The 21,892-nt window shown below is 38.0% G+C and overlaps 1 protein-coding gene across 9 annotated transcripts in view; it reads right to left on the reverse strand.

Moving 5' to 3' along the window:
• ROBO1 (roundabout guidance receptor 1) overlaps window positions 1–21,892 on the reverse strand; it is a 1,287,230-nt gene that overhangs the window by 3,993 nt on the left and 1,261,345 nt on the right. For all 9 annotated transcript variants that reach the window (XM_061430941.1, XM_061431116.1, XM_061430862.1 and 6 more), the window contains 3 exons: window positions 18,299–18,705; window positions 14,784–14,936; window positions 5,144–5,452 (listed from right to left, as the gene is read on the reverse strand). In XM_061430941.1, the coding sequence (XP_061286925.1) occupies window positions 5,144–5,452; window positions 14,784–14,936; window positions 18,299–18,705 (869 nt within the window). The remainder of the gene's footprint in view (window positions 1–5,143; window positions 5,453–14,783; window positions 14,937–18,298; window positions 18,706–21,892) is intronic.

A 21,892-nucleotide genomic window follows, 5' to 3' on the forward strand; every position in this document is an offset into this window, starting at 1 on the left:
TGATTTCCCGGGGGGGCAACACTGAAGTTCCTTACAGTGGAAAAAGGGAAGCTTGCTTTCAGGTCACCAACACTAGCTATAAATCATTGCTCTTCCACCCTTGAACAAAAACACCCTATTCCTGTGAGGGCCAAGCAGTGGAGTTATGTAACCTGTATCATCCTCTTTGGTGCTACTTCTCTCCTGTTGTATTCATCACAACTTTCATTCCTGATCCAGACTTCTGATTCTCTGGTGTTTCAGAGTCCATGTGGATCACTATGCCAGCACCTAGCTAGCTTCATGGAACTTGGCCCTCTGTGACCTTCATCTTCTGTCTCTGTTTCACCCAATTTTTTCTACTGAACTTAGCTTTTGACAAACTACATCATGATAAAATATCTCTTTGGCTAAAGATTTTCCCCTTAAGCCGGTGCTCTACATAAATCTATAAATCTCTCTACTGATAGGTTAGCATAGCTTCTTGAAAAGTAATCTGGACTCAGTATTAGTCATTACAACTCCCATTCACTCTACATCTCACTGAAATCTACTTATGCCCACATTACTACAAGGGAACTGAGAAAACTCCCTGTTGACTTTGATAATGCTAACCATGTTTCAATCCTTAGGTCTCTGGACTTCTCACTGCCCTTCATCTGAAAACCACAGCCAGGGTAAACACTACTAGTCTCAGCTCCTACTTCTCCCCGCTTCCTGGCCTGTCTTTGGTGGGCTCTTCTTATGCGGTGCCTCTTACACATTGATGCCCTTCTTGCTGGTTTCTGCTTTTAGCCCAGTGTGCGTGTGTGTGTGTGTGTGTGTGTGTGTGTGTGTGTGCATAAAAGCTTTTCTTCCCATTTACTCTGGACAATTTCATCCATTCTCTCAGACTGTACCTTTTCTAGAACAGAGCTGCCATGAGGGCAGATACTTGGCTTTGTGTATTGATACCATCTCACCTAGATATATAATAGGTTATTGATGCATGAGACAGGGTGCTCAGGGCTGGTGCACTGGGATCATCCTGAGGGATGGGATGGGGAAGGAGGTGGGAGGGGGGTTCAGGATGGGGAACACATGTACACCCATGGCTGATTCATGTCAATGTATGGCAAAAACCACTACAATATTGTAAAGTAATTAGCCTCCAATGAAAATAAATAAATTTAAAAAATAAATAAATATTCTGACTGAATAAATGGGTGGCTTTACTATTTCACCATGATGAGTTATTAATGTATAATTCCTGAACTCTGCCAAACTGCCTCCTTTTGAGGGCCCCTCAAACTCCACAGATTGAGCACTGACTTCACCATGTCCACGCCTCTGAGATTTCTTCCCCCTCTCTATTCCTTAATGCAGTTATGGCATCACTAACCTTTAAGATATCTTAGATAGAAAGCTGGAATTATTTTAATATCTTCTCTCCTTTCCAACAACCTTCCCATAACCTCTTAAATGAACCTTTTCCACATATTCAAATATATAACATGTAAGGATGATTTTAACTAAAAAGTTTCTTGAATATTCCCCTCAGTCATCCCTGCTCCCACAGCCTGGTTTATATTCTCCATGTCTCTTCTGAGGTTGTAAATTTCTTCTAACGGGTCTCTGCTTCTTGAGTTATTTCCCTCTAAACTTGCTTCACTCAGCTACCTTCCTTTTACAGGAACTATAGGGTCTCCATGAGGTAAGCTTACATTTATCTCAAGAGCTTCATCTTTATCACTTTTACTGTCTAATAACACTGAATTTCTTATATTCTCCTCAATGTACCTCAACTTCTCATTCTGACTTTCTCTGCCAAAACAACCTATCCACTCTTCTTGCCCAAGCTAAATTTCACCCTCCTGAAAAGTCAGCTTATGGGTCATTTCCACTAGGAAAGATCAAGAAGTCTTTCTTTACATTCCATCACCCACAAGACTGGGCTAATTTTCCCTTCTCTGGACTCTCAAGTATCATGACACCATAAACATTATCAAATATGGGTGTATCTGTGAATAAAAATTACCTGTCTCCTTCCCTGACTATAAGCTCCTTGAGGTCAAGGTTCATGTTTACACATAAATTTCAGGACGAGTACAATGCTTCATAACACTGTAGATGTTTGATATATGTAGAAATAAATTGAACTAACTGAGGTAAATGTCAGCAAAAAGATCAGACTTTGAAATCTAAAAGGCCACTCTCCTTAATTAAAAACAACCATTTGTTACAGATGTAAATCAGGGAGCCTCTTTAATTATAAATAGCAAAAACTGAATTATGAAGGTTAAAATTACAGGAATGCACAGAAATGATAATTACAAGACACAAAAATAATTTCATCTCTTTGTTTTAATTTTACACACACCAAAATCATTCTGAGTTGTTAAATTTTCTCCTGAAGAATTCAGCTTATTTTGGAGAAATGTTGCTTGTGAGCAGCAAATTGATCTGTACTTTCAGGTCAGATACAAATCTCATAAGTTATATTGTGACATTTGATTTATGAATTACTACTTGGAGTATAATTGTTAAAAGTTCAGATCACCTTGACTTTAATGATTAAAAAAAATCACAGTTTTTCAAACTTCATATTATAGTGATGTAAGCAAGTAATCTGTGGTCACAGTGGAGGCATCTGTGCAAAACTCACAACTTTACCATCACTTCATTGCTGAGTCCATGCCAGAGTAAGGAGTTCAGGCTTCCGTCACAGAATGAAGTGAACCTGTCCTCTATATTGAAAGAAAGTTGCTAATGACCAGATGCCCATAATGAACAGAACAGACTGATGTCCAATCTTAACAAACTGCAGCTTTGAAAACAGTTGTAGTTATAAACTGCACTTACAGCCTTCTAAGATTCATTTCCCCATCACTCTTTCCTGATTCCTTCATCAATTACCTTCTTTTCTTGTATCTCTTCTGCCTAAATAGGTTCTTCTCCTCAGTCTATACTAATGTTCAAATATCTTACCTAAAATCATTTCCACAGATTCCGCCTTCCTGTCAAATCTTATCTTGACCTCTCTCCTTCCCAACCTTCTGCAGAGAGCCCATACTTATCACGTCCCTTCCACAATTTTCATTTACTTTCCAGACCCTACAGTGGAGATTCTATAGTGACTATTTGATTTTAAAAAGTTAAATGGTGGTGGTGGTTTAGTCGCCAAGCCTTGTTCAACTGTTTGCGATCCCATGGTCCACAGCTCCCTCATGCTCCTATGTCCATGGGATTCCCCAGACAAGAACACTGAAGTGGGTTGCCATTTCCATCTCCAGGGTATCTTCGGGATCCAGGGATCAAATTCAAGTCTCCTACATTGGCAGGCAGATTCTTTATCACTGAGCCACCTGGGAAGCCCTCGATCTTTTAAGTACCACCCACAAAATAAACACTTGTAAAATTTCTGTGTCCTTCAGCCATTCTCCCACCCTACCCCCATTCACATCCAACTTTCACTTCTGTGCCATTTGATATTCCTTCCCATCTTAAAATGTCCTTCTCCATTATTTTCAGGATACTATTCTTTCTAGTTTGAATGGTTTGATTACTTTATATCACTGGGTTGATTCCACCTCAGTTTCTGTACAGAATGTTCCTCTGCCTCACATATGTTTGTATGTATGAATGCGTTTATTTTCCCTGAAGTATAGTTGGTTTACAATATTATATTAGTAGCATATAGTGATTCAAAGTTATTATAATGTATTATAAAATAGTGGCTATATTCTCATGTTATTATAAAGTAAAATATTCTCTGTGCTGTACAGTATGTTCTTGTAGCTTATTTATTTTGTATGTAGTGGTCTGTACCTCTAATTACCCATCCCTGTCTAGTCCCTCCTCCTTTTGCTCTCCCCACTAGTACCCTTAACCATCATGCAGTATCCTTACAGTCATCTCTGTGGTGTGCTGGAGACAGCTGACGTGTTCACACAAGGGTCTACTACACCAAACTCCTCCGAACTCCACATAACACTGATTTCATATTAGTCGCTTGAAACTAGCCATTTTGGATGTAATTACACAACAGAAGTAAGCAAATGGCTACAAATTAGGGGCTTGTTCTGTTTCCTTCCCAGAGAATTGATTGTTAAACATTATCCCCTACATCACTGCTGATAATTTAGCTTTTGCAATTCAAACAATTTTCACCTCTGTGATGCTGAGGTGAACAACATCCATTCTCTACGTACAACCTTTCTCCTGATCTTTAAACTTAGTTCTCTAAATTCTTACTGAATTTTTTCATTTCTACGTTCTTGTCAGTACCTTAATCTAGTCATAACTGAAGTTATTTTCCATAAGACTTTTATCCTTTTCCTCATTTTTTTACATTGTTCAATACAATTATGTTGTATAGTCATGGAAAGCCATCTAATTAACATTTGAATAACTTTTTTACTCCCTTAGTTCATTTTACTTTTTTACATTCAATTAGTCACCAAGTCCTATAGGATCTATCTCTGAAATGCCTATATAGGCTGTTTCTCTTTTTAATTTGCACAACTCTTTTAATTCAGTGCTTTCATATTTTATACCTAGATTATTTTGCAAGGTTCTGATACCTTCAGCTACCCAATTCCAGACTCCTCCTTCACTATAGAGCTCTGTCAGTTATTTTTTTAAGCAGAAAAAAAAAGGATAATTTTTTTAATTCTTATTTTTGATTACATAATTTCTTGATTAATTTTTTTGCTGGTTCACCACTGTCCATATCATTAATCCCAAACTCTTCAAAATAGTATTCCTGGCCTCCTCAATCAGGTTCAACCACCTTTCTAGTTTTATTTTTGCCATTCGTCCCTGGCCCCAAGCATCTTATTTTCCAGCCAAACTGGAAATCGGAATTCACCAAACATTCATTTTCACATTTTCATGTTTTGCCTCTATTTATTTCCTTTCTCAGAAATCTCCTTTTCCTTTGTAACTTGTGTAAATCATGCTTTCCTTTAAACTTCAACTAAACTGGCACCTCTTCAAGGAAGACGTGCATAATATCATGTATTAGAACTGATTGTATTCAAATTACCTGGGTGCATACCTGTCTCCTCCAATAGAGAGCAAATGTCTGAATCTTACCCTTTGTACCTGATCCTAAAGAGTCTTAACTGTGTACCATGCAAACATGTTCAATCTGTATTTATTGGCTGCTTGACTAAAGAAGTACCTTGGATGAGATGAGCCTTTGCTGGTGGAAGGTCTCGTTTTGCTACCTTGCTTCCTCGTCCTTTCCCGTCATTTGGCTGTTCCTGTGCTTCTCTGGCATCACCTGGATTTGGTCGCATATCAGCAACTTGTCTTCCATCCAATACTTCTCTCCCCTTGTAATTGCCTCCTTTTCTATCTGATGATCTGTCTGTTCTTGCTTCTATAGAAGGGAGTTTTGGCACCATCACGGGTCGAACCTCCAGCTGGGCCTTGGATTGGGCAGTGGGTGACTTGATAGCAGGTGGTGGCACAGGGGGAGGTGGAAGATCTGAAAAGAAGTATTTAAAATACTGTGAAAGTCTGCCATTTCCAAATCTGTCAACATTAGTGTTACCATTAGAGTCACATTCAATTGTGAAATAATAACCTTAAAAGAATTGAACAATTGAAGACAACCAAAGAATAAGAAGACTAACAATTTTAATGTACTCTCATTTTTATTTATCTGGCAGTCTTTACCAACTGATCCACCAGGGAAGCTTCACGACTGGAGTGGATAGCCTATTCCTTCTCCAGGGAATCTTTCCAACCCAGGAATTGAACTGGAGTCTGCCTTCATTGCAGATGGATTCTTTACACAGTGAGCTACCAGGGAATCCCTTATCTGGCCCAGGAATATTGAATCATAGAGCTGCGACTTAGAGATTAGTTAGTTTTGGGATGGCTAATATGGATATATATGCTATAGCTTTTTCTCCCCCAACCACGGCTGCTGCAAAGTTGCTTCAGTCGTGTCTGACCCTGTGCGACCCATAGATGGCAGCCCACCAGGCTTCCCGTCCCTGGGATTCTCAAGGCAAGAACACTGGAGTGCGTTGCCATTTCCTTCTCCAATGCATGAAAGTGAAAAATGAAAGTGAAGGTGCTTAGTCATGTCCGACTCTTAGCGACCCCATGGACTGCAGCCCACCAGGCTCCTCCGTCCATGGGATTTTCCAGGCAAGAGTACTGGAGTGGGGTGCCATTGCCTTTATGGCAGATCTTCCTAATTGATTTCACTGTAATGTTGCTGATCCCAGATGGATATCCTCACTCTTCAGGCAACCACTTCAGATTGATTGAGATTGGCACTTGAGTTGAGACCTCTTTGCCATCACTAATCTACCTGAATCCCTTCTCATTTTGTAGATAGGGAAGTTCAAACACACAGATCTTAAGTTATTTTCCAAACTTAAAGCTAAATATAATCAGAACCAGGACTAATGCCCTCAGATTCCTAATTTCTGATTCAGTGTTCTGTATACTACCATTTCATTCTACTGAATCTTCACAATCTACCTGCATTGGTATGCTCTCTCCACTTTGTAATATGGAGGTTTTAAACTAGATAATCACTAGTATACATATAAGTTAATTTTTATCTATCTATAGTTATATATTAATATAGTATAAATAATTGGATATTATATATAATTATACTTCTCATAGACATACTTAAAAATAAAAGTAGGCATATAATTTTATATCTAGAAAATGTATTTTCTTTAAATACATTATTTTTTTAAAATGACTCCTAGATACACTCCAGGGGAAAAATATATATAACCTAGTAATAGTTGATAAGTTAGTAGAAGAATACGAATAGATTCTAGTTTTCGTTTGTTCTGGCTGTAGTATGGAGGATGAATTAAAAGGAAAGTCTTAAATCCAGGAGGCTAAAATGTTATTTTAATAACTCAGTAAATAATGATAGGAGATAGAATTGTACTGGTGACTTTCAGATGGAGAGTAGATGTGCCTGAGAGCATTTAAGGAATAAAAGTCAATATTATTTAATGATCAATGGAAAATAGCAGGGGAAGCGTGATGTGTGTGCAGTTGCTCCTGTCTGACTCTTTGTGACCCCATGGACTACAGCCCACCAGGTTCCTCTGTCCATGGAATTTTCCAGAGAAGAAGACTGGAGTGGGTTGCCGTTTCCTCCTCAAGGGGATCTTCCCAGCCCAGGGGTTGAACCTTGGTCTCCTGCATCACAGGTAGATTCTTTACTACTGAGCCACCAGGGAAGCCCCAGAGACTATTCATTAGGTAACTTAAGATTTTTGCCATAGTTAACTAGTTGGATGAGGAATGCAGGGATAAGAAAGAGATGGTTTGCAAAGGAAGAGCATGAGTTCTGTTTCAGAAAAGTGAACAAGAAGAACTTCTGAAGTATCCAGGCAGATATATATAGGAGATTGTTATATATAAAATCTGAATTTCATGGGAGGTCAAAACCAGAGATCTAGAGACTTGAAACTATCAGCACATTTTTTCTTTAGTCATGACTTTAGAAATGGTAATGTTTTCATATTCTATGTGATATTAACAGGACAAATCAACTAAAATATGAATAGGGTATGTATTAATAGTAAATGTTTAGTATTACAAAATTAAGCTTTCCCATAGAAAATATACATGGTAAAAATTTTAAAGTATATAAAAACTTGGAAATATAACCCTTCATATGTCCTCACCTTCATTTCAAATCCTCAATATTGATGCAGAGGTAATTAGTCTGAATGGATGTTTATAGATCATCCCAGAAATTATTTATGCATAGAAAACAAGGCTGCCGAGTCGCATAATTCCAAGGATACCATTCACATTAGAAACTATGTAAAATGGCCATATCTGGGGTTTTGGAGCATGCATGTCTGCCCACCAGAAGGTGACAGCCTTCCTTTCCTAATAACATAGAATGATTATATATTTTTTTCACCTAAATGTGTAGTTGTATACATCTCCATACATAAACATATAGCTTTACCTCTTCTGATGAAAAGTTTGTATACTGTTTTGTTTTATGAATGTATCATTATTTATATAGGAAATCCCAACAGAGGAATATTTAAGTTGTTTCCAGAGATATTACTATTATTGGCAATGGTCCAGTGACTATTATTTACATACACTAGCATAAAAAATTCTTGAATATTAAAATCGTGCCTTGAAAATTCATAATATAATAGCAAATTAAGGGGTCTAGCAAGCATCAGTTTTAATCTAGTGTTTCTCATTCTTGGTGGTTTTTTTTGAAAGAATGAGTTTTTCTTTTAAAAAATGAGTTTTTTAAAGAATGATTTTTCTTTTGTTTCTTCTGTGTATTCTTGCCACCTCTTAAGTAGATAAAGAGTTTTTAAAAGTAATTTTATTTTGACTTTATCTGTCATATAACTAAGGCATTAGAATTCATTGTATTGGTCTCTGAAAGCATAAATTTTGAGATATCATCTTACATGCAGCTGTTTTACTTAGGACTGCATCATTAAAACTGGTCAGACTGTTACTTGCATACTGTTGTTCTTAATTCTCTTAGCTCACCATGTTCTCTAATAATAAATAAAATAAATAATAATAATAATAATAAATAAAGTAAATCTAGGAAAATCAAAAGCTTTTTGTCTTAAAACATAAACTGTCACTGTCATTGGTGATGATTTTCCTCCTTTAACAACATTTTTTTAAAAACAACATTTTTAAAATAGTTGTTGTTCAGTCTCTCAGTGGTTTCCATCTTTGCAACCTCATAGACTGCAGCACACCAGGCCTCCCTGTCCTTCACTACCTCCCAGAGTTTGCTCAAACTCATGTCCATTGAGTCAGTGATGCTATCTAACCATGTCATCCTTTGTCGTACCCGTCTCCTCCTGCCTTCAATCTTTCCCAGCATCAGGGTCTTTTCCAATAAGTCAGCTCTTTGCATCAGGTGGCCAAAGTACTGGAACTTCCCCTTCAGCATCAGTCCTTCCAATGAATATTCAGGGTTGATTTCCTTTAGGATTGACTGGTTTGATCTCTTTGCAGTCCAAGGGACTCTCAGGAGTCTTTGCCAACACCATAGTTCGAAAATACCAGTTCTTTGGCGCTCAGCCTTCTTTATCACCAGTTCTTGCATCCATACATGACTATGGAAAAACCATAGCTTTGACTATAAGGACTTTGGTTGGCAAAGTAATGTCTCTGCTTTTTAATACCCTGTCTAGGTTGATCATAGCTTTCCTTCCAAAGAGCAAGTGTTTTTTAATTTTATGGTGCAGTCACAGTCTGCAGTGACTTTGGAGCCCAAGAAAAGAAAGTTTGTCACTGTTTCCATTGTCCCCGCATCTATTTGCTAAGAAGCGATGGAACCAGATGCCGTGATCCCCGTCATTGACTACTTATTTATTAAAAATAACCCAAAAGATAGAAAAGACAGATTCTACTGAGTGACTTAAAGTGAAGAGACCCAAGGCTGAGCTATTCTAAGTTCAGACTGAGCCTGTGACTGGGAATATGAGGAGAAGAAAAGTCTAATTCAGAATATACCTGGAAGCAGAGGGACTGAGTGACTGCAGACTCATTTCTGCACTATGTCCTTGCTACAAACTCAGACTGGATTACAAATACAGCTTATCAGGAAGCTGATGACTGCCACTATCATCAAATAAAAGAACTAAAAAGCCTCTTGATGAAAGTGAAAGTGGAGAGTGAAAAAGTTGGCTTAAAGCTCAACATTCAGAAAACAAAGATCATGAAATCTGGTCCCACCACTTCATGGGAAATAGATGGGGAAACAGTGGAAACAGTGTCAGACTTTATTTTTCTGGGCTCCAAAATCACTACAGATGGTGACTGCAGCCATGAAATTAAAAGACGTTTACTCCTTGGAAGGAAAGTTATGACCAACCTAGACAGCATATTCAAAAGCAGAGACATTACTTTGCCAACAAAGATTCGTCTAGTCAAGGCTATGGTTTTTCCTGTGGTCATGTATGGATGTGAGAGTTGGACTGTGAAGAAGGCTGAGCACCAAAGAATTGATGCTTTTGAACTGTGGTGTTGGAGAAGACTCTTGAGAGTCCCCTGGACTGCAAGGAGATCCAACCAGTCCATTCTGAAGGAGATCAGCCCTGGGATTTCTTTGGAAGGAATGATGCTAAAGCTGAAACTCCAGTACTTTGGCCACCTCATGCGAAGAGTTGACTCATTGGAAAAGACTCTGATGCTGGGAGGGATTGGGGGAAAGAGAAGAAGGGGACGACAGAGGATGAGATGGCTGGGTGGCATCACTGACTCGATGGACGTGAGTCTGAGTGAACTCTGGGAATTGGTGATGGACAGGGAGGCCTGGCATGCTGCGATTCATGGGGTCGCAAAGAGTCGGACATGACTGAGTGACTGATCTGCTCTGATCTGATCATCAAATCATAAAATATCTGGGCTGATTGGATATCAAAGCTGATGATTACCAGTATCATAAGATCATACAAAGTCTTGGGAATCTATGACTCAAGACAAAATCCCCAGATGCTCTATATAGATGCTATCTATAATACAGGTAGAAAAAGAAGAGAATCTGATGGTAATTTTAAGAGTTCAAACTTACTGTATATAATTGCCACTGTATATAATTAACAGAGGGGAATGATGGTAGGTGTAATTTCTAATATAAACAGATTACCAAATATTTTTTTAGGTATCACAAAATAAACACTGAGTCAAATCAGGGATTATCATAGTATAAACAATTTTATATTTCATAAAATAACAAATAGTAGTTTCAGGTAATTCATACCGCAAATAGCTCAAACTGGGTTTAAAAAATGGGATCATGGAACTCATATATATGTTTAGTCTCTTTCTTTATACAATTGTATAAACACCATTCTTTATACAAGACTCTCTAAATACCAATATAATGCATGTAAAGTAATACAAAAAAAGCATAAACATGGAGACAATTCTGCCAGCATTCACTCACTACAGAGATCCATTTACAGACTCTGTTTACTAACTGTTAAAAGTCCCAAGACCTTGAAATTAATGATATATCAAGTCAAAACAACATCATTCCAAAGAGGGTGAATTTATAACTTATGAAAAGTAGAGCTGTAGAAATGATGTAGATTTGTTTTTTAAGTCAAGTATGTAAACAAATCAGGAAGGGTTGCAAAGGGGGTGGAAAAATCTATTAGAAGGTCCTAAAATGCACTTATGCTTGGCTTTAACTCAACAAAAGTCTGACTGATCAATATTCATATATTTGAATCCTGCCCTTTATCTGGGTGAAAGCAGCAAATATGAAATAAATAAAGAGTTAGATTCTGCCTGTCAGTATTCTACAGCAGGCAGTCCGTCACTTTGCAATGAGTACTCCCTGGGTTTCTATGAGACCCAACATTTACCTACAGCACAAGGTATGGCTACAGGCCCAGGAACTAGTAGGCTGTTATGGGCTCAACTGTGTCCCCTCCAAAATTCATATGTTGAAGTCCTAACCCCCAGCACCTCAGAATGTGACTTGTAACTTGAAGACAGGATCTTTAAAGAAGCAGTTAAGTTACAGTGAGGTCCTTAGAGTGGGCCCTGATCCCATCTGCCTGGTGTCCTTAAAAGAAGGCGGCACATAACATACACAGAGGGAAGACCAAGTGAAGACATGGGGAGAAGGAGGTCATCTATAAGCCAAGGAGAGAGGCTTCAGGAGCAACCAACCCTGCCAACCTCATGAACCTGAACTTTTAGCCTCCAGGGCCGTTAGGAAATAAATTTCTGTTGTTCAAACCACCTATGGTTTTTCCAGTAGTCATGTATGGATGTGAGAGTTGGACCATAAAGAAAGCTGAGCACCGAAGAATGGATGCTTTTGAACTGTGGTGTTGGAGAAGACTCTTGAGAGTCCCTTGGACCGCAAGGAGATCAAATCAGTCCATCCTAAAGGAGATCAGTCCTGAATATTCAATGGAAGGACTGGTGCTGAAGGTGAAGCTCCAAATCTTTGGCCGCTTGATGTGAAGAACTGACTCATTGGAAAAGACCCTGATGGGATGCTGGGAAAGATTGAGGTCAGGAAGAGAAAGGGATGACAGAGGACGAGATGGTTGGATAGGATCACCGACTCAATGGATATGAGTTTGAGCAATCTCCGGGAGTTGGTGATGGACAGGGAGGGCTGGCTTGCTGCAGTTGCAAAGAGTCAGGTACAACTGAGTGACTGAACTGAACTGAAGCCATCTAGATAAGGTGGCTTACCAAGGATTGTGACAAGGATCATCAAAAATTACTCTTTTATCAGTTCAGACACAGATCTATCAGTTTAGGTTCTTTTTTAGTTTTTCCTTATAGAGGTCGTAAAAATTCTGTAAAGGAAACTGATAATTTGAACAAAATGTATAAAGTAAAGATGCTACATGCTCAAGACTGATACAGCATATATTGAAAACAGTTCACATAAGAAATCTATTGACAATAATCAAACGCATCCATCATAATTGATTCAATCATCAAAATCCAAAAATGAAAAAAACCTCTCCATGTCTTATTGATATGTTTCTCATTTTCACAACTGGCAGCTCCTTAAGTTCATTCTCCTCCCTCCCCTCTTTCTTCTTTAATAATTTAAAAAAATTGTATTTGCCATAGAGATTCTTCATGAAATGGATTATGAATTTTTTTCAAAACCAAGAAAATGATTTCTGATAAAATGACTTTTCTTTCCATACTATAACCACTACTACCAAGAGTCCATGCATTTTTTATTTGACACATTATGAAGAAAAGATTTCAGTTATTCAAGATGCCTTATGGAAACGTACAAAATAGTACATAGTTTTATTTTTTTCTTTACCAAATCAGAAAACATCCAGAATCAAATTCAAGACTTGTTAGTAAAATAAGCATAACTCAATGACAGATGGTTATCAAAACGCTAAGAGGAAGTTAAAGCTAGTGTTTAACCATTTTGTCTATTTTTGTGACTTAGAGAAAATAATTACTGGCTTCTACATTGTGGTGTATATTATGACTATTCTGTATAATCACATGTAAAATGAACATTTAGAAATTTAAATAATATTTCATATTAATATGGCTTTTTGTATTTACAAATATTTTAACATATTTCTTTAGTATTTCTGAAATTAAAAATAACTTGGCTGCTTCATCATTCAATTTAATAGCTATTTTTCAGGGATTAGTTAGAATTTATATTTAATTATTAAACACTGAAATAAATGCTACAGAACATGGGGTGATGAACACAGATCACAATTTTCAAGCATATTATAATTTATAACCGCAATGCTATGCCCTCTAACTGAAATGTTTACATTATTTAAAGCATTTTTAAAAGCATCACTCAATGCCAGAAGCCCCTCAAAATAAGTATAAATAAGAAGTAGAAAGAGTTACACAAAGCTTTAGGCCAGATTTTCTCCCTGATGTATTCAACCTAGATGCAGTCACATCAAGGTTTGATGTTTGACCAGTTTTTCTCTTAGGAGCAGTCTCTTCTAGATAATAAAAACTGATAGAACAGCTATAAAACTTGTAAAATGCCATTATAGGGGTCCCATAAATGTAAAACTGCCAATAGAGTTTGGGGATTTATACCTAGTTTTCATCCCTTCACAGAGGCAAACATGCTCAAAGCCATTATAATCACCCTTCAGAATGAGATAATATTCTGACAGCTCAGTTTCCCTGACAAAGGAGTCCCAGGCAGGATCCAGGAGGCCCAGGTGTGCTGTGTCATGCCAGTATTTAATGCAGTCTAATATCAGATAGATGCTAGTGAGAGAAAATACTCTGAATAAAGTACAGATAATAGCATGGATAGCCACTCATTGCAAAATTACTTGTGCTCATCACGCTGTGAGCTTTGTATTAAATTTTTTCTGTCAAATGGCAGGAATCATGGGGAGAAGTGCCTCAGAAAACCCTCCTTGTAACCTTGGATAAGGATCTATAATATTAGGCTTTCATATGATAATGGCAAATGATGCCCTTTTTGAAAAACTGCTGACTGGTAATGAAAGTTCTAATCAGATTGTGGTTGGAGGGGACCAGGAGGTGGGAACGGTCCCTGTGACAACCTTCTTCCCCCCACCCCTTTAGTAAATTTAGCAAACTTGACAAGATGGGTGAGCCTGAGAGCATTTATCTTACATGAATTTCCAACAAAGCCCTTGAGGTTGTTTTATAAAATGAGAAGGTGGCGGTTTAATAAATGCCGGGCCACCTGAGGCACTTTCATTAAAGGCTTTCTCTAGACAACATCACAATGCTTGCGATATTCACCTGTGCTCCCTCTAGAATACAAACCTCGCCTCTTCAGGGACAGTGGAGACTGTATGTGAAGGCATGAAGGAAGATGATTCCATTTGCCTTTTGGTGCACAAACTGTGAGTAACACCACTATAGTTAGACTTTATATTCAAATGAGTTTATTGTCTTCTATTCAAATGAGTTTATTGTCTTCTATTTGAATGCAAAATTCTCCAAGGAAAAAAAAAAGTGAGGACATTGTGGAAGAGTTATCAGTGATGAAGATTAATCCCATGCCATTACTTCAACTACAGCAATATCTACTCGTTTAAACTATATACTGACCTTTTAAGAATATTAAAAGTATTATCCTTTGTTTTAACTTCCTAACTAACTCACTTACTAGAAAACTGCAGGGACTTGAGATGCCTGACAAGATATGGAAGTTGATCATTCCTCTAAGTAATATGAGGCTTACTGTTAATGAATTTTTAATGTAATTTCTAATGTCAGTGGACGCATTTTCAAGTCAGAGAGAGCCAGGGTAAAGAGGCGAAATTCATAAATGTTTTCATCCATTTCAATGGACTTACCATCTGTGTAGGCTTCTCTGCGCAGATGTCCTGGCTGGTGTTTTTGTTTCTTGGCTGGTCTGGCCTTCTGTACTACAGCAGCACTCACGTTGCTGTCTGTAGAAACAGGACTTGTGGGTCTGGGGCACTGGGATGCATGAAAATGGCGGCGGCCTGAGAAAAAATATCAGAGCCAAACTCAACAATAAAGTTTAACAGTAATAATCAAAATAAAACATTAAAACTAGAAATATCCCTATTTTAAAAAAAAACACCTTAAATAAATGATTTTAGTAAACTATGCTGAGTTGCTTCAGTCGTGTCTGACTCTGTGCAACCCTATGGACTGTAGCCCGCCAAGCTCCTCTGTCCATGGAATTTTCCAAGCAAGAATATTGGAGTGGGTTGCCATGCCCTCTTCCAAGGGATCTTCCTCAGTGGCTCAGCAGGTAAAGAATCTGTCTGCAGTGAAGGAGACACAGGAGATGTGGGTTCAGTTCCTGGGTCAGGAAGATTCTTGCCTGAAAAATCCCATGGACAGAGGAGCCTGGCAGGCTATGATCCATGGGTTGCAAAGAGTCAGACACGACTGAGAGACTAAACTTATCCTAGTAAACAACAGGATTTTTGTTATGCTGCTTGAGCTATCCACCGGAAAAAATAACCTAAAAGTATTTCATAGTCTTTTTTTTTAATAAACCTTGGTACTTTTATTCTGCTAAAGTTCTTAATACCTAGGCATTAAAGAAAAACATTGTAAATATTTTTGCAGCTACCATCACTAAATTGTTATTGTTAAACAAAACTGTTAATTAAATTTTAACATAATATATCCAATGTCTGTTTCTTTCTCAAAAGGAATAGCCAGAGCCCTTAAAAAGTCCATGTTCTAAGAATAAACAGTACAAAACATGTCCCTTATTTTAATTGAATATGTTTGTGCTCTTTTCTGAAGACATATTCCTAAATTTGAGTACATTCTCAGGCATTTTTTCTTATGGTGGCCTAAAATTTAGCTAGCTCACATACCTAGACCGGCCAAAACTACTCACACCCCTGTTCTCTTAAAAGATATTTATTTGCTTCTTCTGGATATTTAAAGTCACCCCCTCAGAGACTTTTATGTTTTTTGGTGCTGGTGTAAGTAGTTTTTCATTATTTTGATCTTGGAGGGATAATATTCACAGGTGATAAATGAATCTGATACTCAGACATGGTACACTGCTGTGCTCTCAAATTCTCTGGCTTTCTTACAGAGACATAGTACAGCAGCACAAAATATTTAATCCATAATGGCAATGGAGATCTATTGGCCCTATCCTTGATCTTTGTTATTTTGGTTTCTTGAAATTCCAGAGATTCAAATGCAGAACTTTCTGTTGTATGACAAGAAACTTCAGAGAGACCAAGACAACATGTGTTCTGGCTATAAACAGTAGCAGTCATAGAAAGTAAAATCAACACATTTACAGGTGATAACTGAAGCATTAAATAATAGATATTAATGTGGCCTAGTGAGAAACAATGTGATTGGATTATTCATTCATATTAACTTCAAGCTATATGATAAGCAGCACCCTTTCAGGAAAAGAACATTTTAATAGGCAGACTCCAATGCATGTTTCATTCATTATAATCATGAGCTAAATGAAAGTCAGAAGAGCTACTAAATTACAATACAATGAAATATTAAACCAAAATCTCTTTAGCTATGATGGAGACTACTACAATTAAAGTTACATAACCATGAAAAAAGAGAATTAGGGCTGAGACTGAACCCATTTCTCATTCTATTGTCTAAGGCTATCTACTGCTCATAGACCCTGAGGCATGAGGTCGTTTACAGATGAATTTTCAAAATTATTTCTATGTCTCGTTGATTCAATGAACTGAAAAACACCCATAAAACAATATGAAAGCAGTAGTTTGAGATGCTTAATTTCATGTACTTATTTTTTTATAGAAGATTCAAAAATAAGGAGAAACAAAAGCTATATATAAAGTCAGATGTTATTTATTAGGAACCATAGATTGGTTTGCATATTATTTTATTATACGCAGCAGCTCCTAGGGGAAAAAAATGAAAACCGGTTTAATATCTTCAAGTGTAGGCCTGGCTAAAATAAGTATGCATTCTACAATAATAGTTTGAGAGATATTGGACATATTTTTTTCCTATAACATATTCTTGATTAATAATATATAGAAAAAAAGCTTTATGAAGTGAGTTAAATTTTCTTTGACTATATTCTACAATGATAAGAAATAATGACCAATTCAACATCTAAAGAGACCATGGAAAATTCTTTTGGAACATGGAAAATAATTGCAACAATGTGATAGTTACTAAGCTAAGAAAAAATTAAATAAGATAACAACTATTGATCTGCTGTGATAATCTTTACTTTCTCAGAAATGTCTCTCTTTCTTATTGATCACATTATTTTTATTCTATTTGTATATTTTTAGTTACCAGAAATATCACATATATTGAACATGTATAGGAATATATATATTCCATTTTACAGAAATTAAAATCATGTGAAAAATATATACTTAAAATTTTTTTCTCATACTATTTACTTTCTAAACAAAGATGGGAGTAGGAAATAAGTATAAGAGAATTAAAACATAAGAATGGATATATAGTAATTAAAAACAGGCTACTAGCAATAAAAGGGGAAATAGAAAAAATATTTAAGCATTTAGATTAACTTGCTCTCCAAATTATTAGATTAACAATGTTTAGTTTAAGCATAGAACATACTTATGCTTGCAAAAGTATATATATTATAAATATCTTTATATTTTCTCAATTAAATTAGTATTCTAATTGAGAGGCATGAAAAGAATGGGGGTTAAGGAGAAATAGCCCACTTTCTAACAGTTGAGTGTCCCCCCAGACACTTATCTATTTCTCCCAGATAATTTCTAATTACATGGGATGAGTGAACTACCTCAATTAATTTTATTTTGGTGACCTTTTACATCTTAAAAAATATATATATAACACAATCTCAATTGATCACAGGCATTCCAAAAGAAGTTGCACTTATATTTGCTAAGACTATCTTAAGAGTGAAGACTTCATATGATTTATTAAATAAAATAGAAGATTTAAAAAGTCTTGTCAAGAAAAAGGGAGTAGGCATGATACTTCACAATCTTGGACCTTGGTCTCCTTGCTGTGCTGTGCTTAGTGGTTCAGTCCTGTTGGACTCTGTGCGATCCCACTGATTGTAGCCCACCAGGCTCCTCTGTCCCTGGGGATTTGCCAGGCAAGAACACTGGAGTGGGTTGCCATGCCCTTCTGCAGGGGATCTTCCCAACCCAGGGATCGAACCCAGGTCTCCCTCATTGCAGGTGGATTCTTTATTGTCTGAGTCATCTGGGAAACTCCGCAGTCAAAACCAGGGTGGTGACAGTTGTATTTCATATAGGACATAAGATTATGGAGATAATCAGCAACTGACAAATACACATAGAATTCTCTTTTTTTTTTCCTCTTCCAGCTTGGTGAGAAGTGTACAACTTACCAGCAGCATCCTGCATTTGGCGCCGGGCCACTTTCAGACCAGCATACTCCGCTGCTGCTGCGACCGCCTGGGCAAAATCGGCATCAGTGAAAAAAGAGCCATCAGAAGAACTAACGCTGGAGCGTCCGCTGGAAATGTTGTCCTCCTCTGAGGCAGAGCCCCAACCATTGATCATGGACCCGGTGACAGAGCTCTCCAGGTCCCCGACACTGGAGGCAGGGGTCTGCTCCAGCCCACGTAACAAAAGCCTCCTGGTCTGCATCTTGGCTACTTCCATGTCGGCTTCGTCTTCTTCCTCTTCTGGCGCATCCGTATCCATATCTGAGACAAGGGGTCCTGAAATGTAGCCGTAGGTGTGGGGTGGGGAAATCGGCCTTGGAGGTGGAGGTGGGCTCACCGGCTGCCGTCTGTAGGAAAATGAATAAACAGGTATGGCTTAGCTCATTACTTAGGACACAAAAGTGTAAACTAACCCAGAAATCCACACAGTGGTAGTTTAGTCGCCAAGTCTTGTCCCACTCTTGCCATCCTATGGCTGTAGCCCACCAGGCTCCTCTGTCCATAGGATTTTCCAGGCAAGAATACTGGAGTGAGTTGCCATTAAATTCACTAGCTTCCATGGAGCTCATTTGTTCAGGAAAAGCAATGGGAAATCAGGGTATGCTTAAAGTACTATTTTTGAGTTGTAAGAAATTTATCTCAATACCAGAGGTACTTTTAAGAAAGCTGGGCTACCTTTTGATTCAAGCTTAATAGAAATAGACTCATCTATGCATAAGTCTCCTTATGTTTTATCTTTTGAGTTGTTGTTGTTCAGTCTCCAAGTCACATCCAACTCTTCATCACCCCATGGACTGCAGCACACCAGGCCTCCCTGTTCAGTTATGCTTAGTTAAAAAGGGGTGAAAAAAAGTGGTAAGCAATACCTATTTTGAAATTGACACCTATGTATTTGTCCTAAAGCATATGGAATCCTGGGGCTTCCCAGGTGGTACATTTGGTAAAGAACCCGCTGGCTCAATGCAGGAGACACAACAGACACCAGCTCCATCCCTGGGTGGGGAAGATCCCCTGGAGGAGGAAATGGCAACCCACTCTAGTATTCTTGCCTAGAAAATCCCATGGATAGAGGAACCTGGTAAGTTACAGTCCATGAGGTTGCAAAGAGTCAGACATGACTGAGCATGCACGCATGCTCTATATGGAATATTACTGACAGCTTATAATGACCAAAGACAGTAGACATTAGTTCTGATACAGGCTGCTCCATAAACGTATAAACATGTTCCCTTCCCTTTCCTTCATGGTCACTCCTACCACTGCAAGTGAATGGACATACTCATTTTGACTATAGAGAGTAGAATTTTATAGGATTAAAATATTATGCATTGAGCATATGATACAATTTCCTTTAGATTTTATTCTGTTAAAGAAACAGCCAAGAGTAATTTTTCTCCAAATTGCTCACTTATAGATATTATTAGCTATTTTCAAGTATATGACTTTTACCATTATTCCTCCTATCTGTTTAACAAAATGTTTACAGGTATTTTTCTTGGTGCTCTGGATTTAAGTTCACAGAGTTAACAGTCACTGGTTTCCGCCATCTCTCCACAGATCTAGAGAACCTCAGTTAAAAGCAGTCTTTCCTCTCCCCTCCTGCACCATCAAACACAGTGAACAGAAGATGACTAAGAAGGCAGAGAGCACTTAGACAGTGGAAAGCAAGGTTTGTGGGAGGAAGTTATTCCCAAGTGGGAAGAATGCCAAGTGATTAACTCCTAATTGGGAAAGTGCCTGAAAAACAGGGAATGCATATAGTGATTCCCACCTGGAGGACTACCTAGTGATGTGCTCAACAGTGTCAGTCAGTGCTCTTGCTGCTGTTCAGTTGCTAAGTCATGTCTGACTCTTTGCGACCCTATGGACTATGGCAAGGTTACCAAGAGCTGTCTAAATGAGGTTGCATGCTGAGTTGCTTCAGTCATGTACAACTGTTTGCAACGCTATAGACTATAACCCTCCAGGCTCCTCTGTCTGTGGGATTCTCCCGGCAAGCATACTGGAATGGGTTGCTATGCCCTCCTCTAAGCAAGGTTAAAAAGGTAATAGAAGGGAAATCTCTTTTCGAAAGGTCATGACAACACTTCATCAAACTCTGAACTCCTGAGAATAAAGAGGATAGAGTCACATGTACCCCAGTGTTCACTGCAGCACTGTTTACAATTGCCAGGATGTGAAAGTAACCTAAATGTCCACTGCCAGATGAATGGATAAAGAAGATATGGTAAATATATATAATGCAATATTCCTCAGGCATAAAAGTGAATGAAGTTGGAACATTTGTAGAGATGTGGATGGATCCAGAGTCTGTCATACAGAGTCAAGTAAGTCAGAAAGATAAAAATATTATATATTAATGCATATACACGAAATCTAGGAAAATGGTACAGCAGAATGATTTGCAGGGCAGGGATAGAGATGCATATGTAGAGAACAGACGTGGACGCAGTGGGGTGAGGGGAGAGTGGCATGAATTGGGAGAACAGCATAGATACATTTATACTACCAGGTGTAAAGAGCTAGTGGGAAGCTGCTGTATAGCACAGAGACCTCAGCTTGGTGCTCTGGCATGCCCAAGAGGGGTGCACTGGGGGTGGAGGAGGGAGGCTCAAGCAGGAGGGGATATATGTATACACATGGCTGATTCACTTTAGTGTACCGCAGAAACTAACAGAACATTGTAAAGTAATTATACTCCAGTAATATTAAAACAAAACAACAAAAGAAAAACAAGCCTGCCAGTCTAAGCACTAGTGCAGGAGGGTAGGTGAGATTAGGGTTTAGTGTTCTCTGGTGCCCTTATGGCTTGGGAGACCAGCAGAGATAGAGTATGAATGCCACTGACTGGTAGTCTACCTGAAGATGTGGCTAAATTGTTCAAGGACTACACACGTCTATAGATGTTGTCCAGGATAGAGTGATTCATCAATGGAAGCTGGTGCCAGCCGCCTTCCCTCACCATCCTTATGATACTCATAGAGCAAGATGAGACAGAACAGTCATTAGGGCTGACCAAGAAGAAGACTGGATCCTTGTCCACTTTACTCTTTTTATGTACCCTCATCCTTACCTGAGCACTTAAGAGAATTGACTGGGAAGAGCAAGACAGAAAGTGATTAAAAACGGAACACACTACTTACTCCATGTCACCATGGCTACAGACATGTTCAGTCTGCAAAAAAATCTGGAAGTGTGTCATTACAGTTTTAAAATTAATAAGATCGAGTAATATATTAAAAGAAAGCATACAAACAAACCCATATAGTTTCTGGTCAAGATCTAATTTGCAGACCTGCTACAGAGAGAAAAAGGGAAGTTCAGTATAGCACAGTGGTTAGGGTGGCATGATAGTTATTTGAAGAAAAAAGTTTAGTGCTTTTTATTCCAATGAACTGAGACACTTCAATAAACATGTTTTATTAACACAAATAGAAAGCATTAAAAATGAAGGATTACGAAAAAATACTATAATTAACTAATTGGTTGAGCACCTACTTTCCAGCTAAGTATTATACAATGTTAGCTTATTTA

This window comes from Bos javanicus, chromosome 1 (genome assembly GCF_032452875.1).
Source record: "Bos javanicus breed banteng chromosome 1, ARS-OSU_banteng_1.0, whole genome shotgun sequence".
Taxonomy (NCBI): Eukaryota; Metazoa; Chordata; class Mammalia; order Artiodactyla; family Bovidae; genus Bos; species Bos javanicus.